At 35.7% G+C, this 8271-nt stretch overlaps 1 protein-coding gene and 1 long non-coding RNA gene across 2 annotated transcripts in view; one reads left to right on the forward strand and one right to left on the reverse strand.

Annotated features, from left to right (window-relative positions):
- Positions 1-3872, reverse strand: part of ebi3 (Epstein-Barr virus induced 3) — a 5256-nt gene extending 1384 nt beyond the window's left edge. Inside the window, exons 1-3 of the mRNA XM_067452487.1 lie at positions 3692-3872; positions 3350-3553; positions 3139-3256 (exon numbers count right to left, since the gene is read on the reverse strand). Of these exons, the coding sequence (XP_067308588.1) occupies positions 3139-3256; positions 3350-3553; positions 3692-3794 (425 nt within the window). The 5' untranslated portion in view covers positions 3795-3872. The remainder of the gene's footprint in view (positions 1-3138; positions 3257-3349; positions 3554-3691) is intronic.
- A 2207-nt stretch (positions 3873-6079) lies between these two features.
- Positions 6080-8271, forward strand: part of LOC137089052 (uncharacterized) — a 28686-nt gene continuing 26494 nt past the window's right edge. Inside the window, exons 1-3 of the long non-coding RNA XR_010907634.1 lie at positions 6080-6535; positions 7585-7627; positions 7994-8021. This is a non-coding gene — a long non-coding RNA (uncharacterized lncRNA). The remainder of the gene's footprint in view (positions 6536-7584; positions 7628-7993; positions 8022-8271) is intronic.

The following is an 8271-nucleotide window of genomic DNA, read 5'->3' on the forward strand; positions in this document are numbered from 1 at the left end:
AATAGAGCACAAATCACATGTACTATTTAATTATATTTTTATAGTGTTTTGACATCATTTTTGAAAGCTTTAAATGATAATTTATATAGACAATAATATATAGCTCTAAAAAAAGATTAGAAACAGATTTGCAAAAGTGTAAAGACTATCTACGTAAAAACCATACTTGAGTAAAAGTACAGATACCTTACAGCAAAAATAACTCCATTACAAGCCACCAATTCCAACACAACTTGAGTAAAAATCTTAAGTAGCTTTTATAAACGTGCCTTAGAAAAACACAACTGTTACTCGAGACAAAACAATGACACTAACATATTTTTTAAATATCAGTGCAATTTAATATAATGATTAGATCAAATGTTAAGTCAAATTAAATAGAGAAAGCCTATTTACTTCACTCACATTTGTAATAGCCTTGCTTTTGTACAAATAGCTTTGTAAATTTGGGACAATATCACTTATTTTGTTATTTTGAAATAAACTGCTGCGGAAAAAGTTAGGTGCCATGCAAAATGTAACAAGTAATAGATTGGCGCAGGACGTCACTTTGTATTCCAACCGGCAGTTAGCATCACATTGGTTCCCTAAACAAAAACCCAATAGGATTTTCCCATAGGCTTTCAGATTATCACTAAATAGTTTATGATACTTACACATTTTGTCCATCAAGATTTTATTAATTAACTTACTTTAATTATTTTTTTTATTAACTTTTATTAATTTTGATGCCTAAATGCAGTCGCCAGAAGTAAAAAGCTAATAGTAGGCTGGGAATGAACTACACCGGGGTCACCGTGAATTCAATGTCGCTCATCACTTAGCTTCCGACAACTCTTTCAGTTTTTATCTCAAAACATTTTCCCAGAAAATTTGCAGAAAGTTAGACATTTAGTTTATAAGAGCACACTTAAAATGAGGCTGTAAAACCGGACTGAGGTTACTTGTGCTAAAATGCTAACTCGCTTCCGCATTTTGGCCTACAAACGTCTGTGGGGAACACAAGATCAAGACACTTTCACATTTTATTCTATGACATAAAATACATCGGTATTACCCCTCTCGTGATTTTTTGAAGCTGATATGTGTCTTGAAAAAGATGTTTGCCTACAAGTAGCTAAATGGGACTACAGAGGCAGTCGAGGAGATCACAACATAAAGCCGAACAGGTCAACTCAATCTGCTTTTATAGCCTCATTATGCACATTATATTTTGCTCTTATAAACTATTCTAAACTTTCTGGGAAAATGTTTTAGATAAAAACTGGAAGAGTTGTCGGAAGCTAAGTGGTGGTGACCTAGCCTAACAAGTCAGACCCACATCAAGATGTTTGGTCTGGAAACTCACCATTGACAGGGCTCAATCCAAGGGGCGGGATAAACGGTTGTCTTTCAAACTCCCTCTGCACACGATAGGATAGCGCTACAACCAACCAGAGCAACGAAGGTGAAGTGGAAGATGAAGATGGTTTTATCTTGTTTAAAGATAAAATTTTCGCCGTATCCGGTCGGCAAAACTCCGAACACATCTTCCCTTCTTAAGAATGACTTCAGTGCTGTTCTTTGACTCTATACACGATGTAATTGGCCCGACCAGAGTTTGTTGTTTACAGCTCCAAAGTGTATCGAGAGTTGCTAGACGGCACTCGCGGCAGATTAGATTTGCTGCCGCTAGGGTGCATCTAGATTTCTAGGCTAGTGGTGACCCCCTTTACGAAACAAAAATATATTGCAGTATATTGGAAAATATCATGTAATACATTAGGCAATATGGGATTTAATATTTATATTCTCCAATAGGCCTATATTTTAATATATGCGAATAATATAAATAATATATAAATTTAATATATTTAATATAAAGCGGCAATCATTTGTATATTTTGCAATATAGGCTATTACAGGAATATATAATATATTGTATAATACTATCAATATATTTCAAGTAATATATTGGTAAATATATTTTCCTTTCGTAAGGGCCTGAATCTGTAGGACCATGGTGTAGTTCGTTTATAGCCTACCTTTAGCTTTTTACTTCTGGCAAGTATCAAATTTCTGTTGTTTGAGCTTGTTTTTTTAGCGATTATTCAAAAGCCTATGGGAAAGTCCTTTTGGATTTTTCTCGAAGGAACCAATGCGATGCTAATGGTTCATTCCAGGTGAGGTTTGACATGGGAATATGCCAAATGAAATGTCCTACTTCAGACCTCAGTGTGTTCCAGTCAATCACACGTCACGTTCACATGTTGACGATGTGATGTCGTCATGATGACACAAAGAGGCTTTTCGTATTTTGGGGTCAATTATGGCAAAAACTTAATTAAACTAACATAATCGCTTTGAAAATAGCTGAAGAAAAGCAAAAACGTATATATCATTACATAAACTTAATGTTTTTTTACGTTTATGCTCATTAAAAGCGGGACTTTTGACGCATCTCGCTGAGGTCGGGCATGGTCAATGCAAACCGAGTTCAGAAGTCGAATGTCCCACTTTGTGTGGCGTTCTAGACGTTATTTACAAGAAGGAGGTAAGAAAAGTCCTAATTCCCATCTGTCTGGAATGCAGCATAACTGTCGGTTGGCCTACAAAGTAATGTTATACCTGCAGCACTCTATTGCACGAGTCTCACGCTAAATGCGAGATTTGGCAGCAAGCCTTTATTCTAGACATGCTGGTTTCTGCTACAGCCACATCCTCATCTCATATATGAAACGCACGATTCATAAACAACTAATCACTCACATTTGCATAAATAGCCTGGTTGGTTTGGTTTAGTAAGGGGAAAATGCACAAGTTTCACAGTTCCTTCATTTCTCTGTAGATGGCAAATAACTTCTTTTAGCAGCAATAAACTGTTGCGGAACAAATTTAGGTGCCATGCAAAATGCAACAAGTAATTGCATTACTCATCACACATGGTGTAGTAAAGAAAAGAGGACGTATTTAAAAATGTAGTCAAGTAGAGCTTAAAGGTTGCTAATATCTTTGATACTCAGTCAAACTATGAAGTGTAGTTAAGATTAAGTACAGTAACTAATTACATTTAGGCTACTCAAATAATTTACACCACTGCAGATTTGCCAATTGACATACCAATTGCAATTCAAATTTTAAAACAATATGGAACAATACCTGTATGTAGTTATATAATGTGTTGGAAGCATTGGGTCTGGAGTCAGTGTCCAAGAACATATGGCTCTTTTAGGGTAACTTGGAGACCAACAATACACATCCGGAAGAGAAGGGGGATCTAAACAGAGCACACAGAATGAAATTTTAGGATAGTGAGACATTTTTACATGACTACACAGCTTTAAATAAAGGAACATATGCATAAACCTACACCCCAGGTTTAGAGATACTGTTTCTACCAGGTTTCCATTTTGTTGGTGGCAGGTGTAGATGCCTTGGTCCTTCAAACTAGCGTTCTGTATGGAGAGAACAGGGCTTGAGACAAGCACTGAGCTGTTAAATCTCCACTCCACCCCTTTTTCCTCTCCGTCAGTGCACGGTATCTTCACAGATGAACCCACTGCTACAAACACTTCTGTTGAGGGAGGTGAGGAGGAAATGAGACAGGCTTGGACAGATCCAACACGCTGTGTTTGTGTGTAGGAGTTTGTGTGTGTGTGGAAATGTCTGAGCAGGAGAGAGAAAGAGTGTTTTCTGAGCAAATAAAGCTTACCTCGAACGTTTGGCTGTAAGGTGGTTGTGTCTTGGCTAAAAACTCCAGTTGTTATGGTCAGCGCTCCGAAAACATATATCAAGCACATTTTTTGGTGTTTCATATTTAAAAAACTTAAAGGCTAGGCTTTTATAAAAGAAAGCGTGTGTAGTCACACGCTCGGATGTAGAGGTTAGAGCGTCCTGTTGTGGAATTTTGTTAATCATTATTGGATAAATATGTTTGCGAAAGAAGGCCGGCTACTGTTGGGCTGCACTGTGAAAATGAATACATGAAATTTCATTACTTATGTTCAAACACCTTTTTAGCATGTGCAAAATACAAATGTAATATTTGTATTCATGTGGGTAACAATACAAATAATTTTTGATAATCATGTTTTAATTTTGATTTAATGGGTTTAATAATGTAACAAGTACCCATGTGGAACTCTAAACATTGTGCAACCATCAAGTAAACAGTAATAATATATCAACTTGAATACATGACAGTGTACAAAAAATGTGTTTATGAAGCCTATATTGCTAGACCATGTCAGGGGAAACTTTGAAGAAGTTTAAGATAAGGCAAAGCTTATCAAATATTGTATTGCCCTGTTAACACCCATTTGCACCCAAACACCCATTTACAGTCAAAAAACAAACAAACACAAAATATTCTTGGAATCTTATGTGAATTCTAAAAAAAAAAAAATAGAAAAAAAGCAGATGCATCAGCGTACACGTTGCACATTTTAATTATTAATATTACACTTTTACTTAAAGCTCACCATCGAGGATTTATATCATATTCCGGTAATGAATTCTGTACAACAGTAATCTGGGGCTGTCCATGTGAAAGGGGTACAAAGAAAGATATGATAAAAAAGACAATTTACCGTAGTTAACTTTACTATTTACAGTAGTATAGTGGCATAATTATACAGTAATGCATTGACTACTGTGATTTCAACTGTAATATGATTTTTACGGTCTTACTGTAAACTTTACAATATTCTAATGTAAACATCTTATACAGTAATGTTACTATGAAATCGACAATAAATAACTTATTTAAATTAATAATTTTTTACAGTGCATCCTAATCACAAATGTGTCCATAAGTATGAATTTAAAAAAAGAAAGAAACAAAAGTCTGTATCATTTGTGTTCTGTATGTATATAGATCTCAACATAATATGTTGGTTCACAAACTAATGAGAGCTAGGAATCCTGTATTCTAGGCTACATGACAATGTGATATTAAAATAGTTTACTACTACTGGGCCAGTGCAAATAACCCCTGATTATTAAAGGAAATATTAAAATCCCATTTTCTTCAAACAGACTATGAACAATGATTGTGACTAATAATATAGATATTGTGACATCAATAGCGAATCCTAAGCACATGTTTGATGACATCACAACACAGCCAACCAAACACTGAATTCATACCTCAAGGTGCACCTTTGGAAAGTGTGTTAAAAAGTGTCTTATAATTCATATAATATATTATCTAGCCCATCAATTATAATTTAAAGGGGGAAAAAAAACTCACAGTTTACATACTGCAAGATTCAGTGAGTGGTTTTCAGCTACCATGTGGACTGTGATATAATGAGGTCAGAATCCTTCTGTAAACAGCACAATGTGCTTGTTTATCGAGTGTGTGGGACTGTTCTCATTCTTCCATGTATTTTCACAATCCTGAGTGAAGACTTAATTCACATGAGCCTTGAAAATGCAACAAATTTAAATGAAAACATGTTTTGCATTTGAGCTCTTTGGCTGAGACTGAGATTAGTATCAATGAGAACCAAGGACTCGAGTATATTGACAGATGTTATTAGGGCCATCCTTTAATGTTTGAAGGATTCATTAGGTGAACAGAATATAGTTGTTTCACAGCTTTACCACTTTCTGATGTGTTTTAATATCCTTTATCATTTCCTTATGCATTTTGTTGACTAAATGGTATAGTGTTGACAAATTAGTAGTTCTAAATGTTCCCTCTGCCCGAACAGACACCAAACTCCCAAACTAATTGATCAGACGCTGAACTTTCATAACTCAAGAGAGGAGTTCTATGTTTCATTAAATGGGCTAATTATCTTTTATGAAGCTGTTCCTACCTAAAAATTACTTAGGAGAAATAAACAGAAAAAAAAACATACAGAAAAAAGGTACAGGCTAATGATACAAGGCTTTAAAATGAATGATAGCATAAAGCAAAATGTTTTGTTCTGGGAAAAATTTAATGAGAAGTCTTCTGAGATCAGACATTGTGATCAGTGGAAACCGTGGAATGTAGGCTATTTTAAAAGGCTTGTATATGTTAGGCTTCTTGCTGTGTCTTTCTTTCTGTCCAAAGCCAAGATGAGGTAAGAAGTATCGACTGCCAGCAAACAAACAATTTCATTTTGATTATTATTGTTGTAAAGTATAAGATGTTATCTATAAGCCTAATGAGATTATGACAGAACTTTTAAATGATTAAAAACAGAAGCCTTTGGCTCTTCTTAGGAGCGTTTGCTTTAATGACAGCAGCTCAAGCTGCATGAACTCCAGAAGTCTGTGTAAAATCTGATGATCATGTTCTCCAGCATGATGTGAATGGTTTAAATTACATTTTAAATCCCAGATTTTCAAAGTCAGCTGAGACCTTTGAACCCCACTGTACATTTGAAGAAAGACAGAAGGAACGAACAAACAAACTGGCGTTGTTAGGCACCATCTAGTGGTTATTGGACGTTATTGCATTTATTGATAACTTCTCTTTTCAGTAACCCTCTGACATGAAGATAGAGAAAATTCTTCTGAAGGCTAAAACACTAAAAGCTTTGTCTAAGGAACACTCTGACATGTAAGCCATTATTTAATCATGATATTAAATCAACTTAAGTCGATCTCAAATATAATTTGCGGCCTGTTAAGTGACACCAAAGTCCCTTGTCTGTGGTGTTTTTCGTTAATGCGTCACGTTATTCCCATAGACAGTAAAAGAAATGGACGGAGCGTTCCCATTGACGTCAACGGCGAAAGAATGAAGTCAACCTAGGGGCACTCACTTCCTGATGGCTGAGCGAACTGCGCAGGCTCAGACTGAGCTTGACGACGTATATGTGACGTGAGCCTCCTGTCTGACAGCTGTGAGTCTTCTAGTAGATGTGGAAAGCGAAATCTGAATCACGTTGTTTAAATATTTTCTCCCGTTGCTTTTGGCTCACTATGGGCTTCTCCCCATTCTTCCCCCTTGACTTTATCAGACTAGTCTCCAGGACATGTCTCCACGTCCCCCCGATTGTCTCATAGACAGTAAAGATTGCCTGCGAGCGTCTCCTCAGGTCTATACGGTAATTTCTCAACTGTGCGACAGGGTCGCGTTGGTTATGACGCAATCGTTAGCCTATTTTTACAAAAACAGCTTCTGCGGGGCGATAGTGTAAGATACAAGGTAATGGAGCCTTTTATACATTGTCGTGTTTCTTTAGAAATAAACAATGGACAAATGGAGTCTTTAAACGTCTCAGATGTAAAGTTATTCACTGTCAAAGTGACTCAAAAATGAATGGGAGTCAATGGGATGCTAACAGCAGGTGATGGCTTGGTTAGCAATGGCAGCCCCTAGGGGTGGAACGCTTTCCGAGCGCTAGATTACCCCCTTGGTTATTCCAGTGGCGCCATTTTTAATTGAACATGACCGTAATGAAAATTTGTTAGTAGCCTAACTTCAGAGAGGAAAAGACCTTTAGCAAATTAATTAAATTTTAATTTTATTCGCACAAAGCTACCGTGTGTCTTTAGAAGACTACTTTTTAATATCTTTTTTTGAGCTTGACATTTAGTTATCTTTAATTATGTTGAAATCTGCCCGAGGACATTATGCCTAAGACCTTCTTTTGTGTTCCACAGAAGACAATACTGGAATGGGACGACATGGAGACGGCTGGTCGGGGTAATTATAATTTCGCTGTGAACCATCCTTTATGTTGTTGCTGGAATTACAGGATTTGTTTTTTATTTTTTTATTTTTTTGAAAGCTCAGTGGGTAGGCTACAATCTGTCTCACTGGACTCCTTGTCAAAAAAGGGCAGGATTCTCTTTTCATAAGAGAGTTTACATCTTCAGATTCTATTTGAGGAGCATTACAGAGTCTGTCCGTAATAATAATGAACTCATTTACTGTTAAATCTTTTTTGACAAACTGAAAATAGGCCCAACGAGCCTACTGACTTTGAAAAAAAAAAAAAAAAATACATTTGAAGTCAATGCTGCTTAGGTTACAAACATTCTTTAAAATATCTTGTTTTGTGTTCAGCAGAAGAAATAAACTCAAACAGGCTTTGAGGGTGAGTACATTTTTTATTTATTATCATTAAAAAATAATTGAAATATATTTTAATATCCTTTTTAATTGCCTACTAAAGGCCACGTTTCTGTGCATATTCATAAGTTTAATTTATGTAACTTTTTTTCTGTGAAAGCATAAGAATATTTTTTTTATAACAATTGCATCTGCCCAATTATTTAATCCCACAAAGTGTTTTTAAATAAGTAGTATTATGCTTCAAAGTTAAAGTCAGCATTAAATTAAAATGT

This window comes from Pseudorasbora parva, chromosome 9, assembly GCF_024679245.1.
Source record: "Pseudorasbora parva isolate DD20220531a chromosome 9, ASM2467924v1, whole genome shotgun sequence".
In the NCBI taxonomy this organism is placed as follows: Eukaryota; Metazoa; Chordata; class Actinopteri; order Cypriniformes; family Gobionidae; genus Pseudorasbora; species Pseudorasbora parva.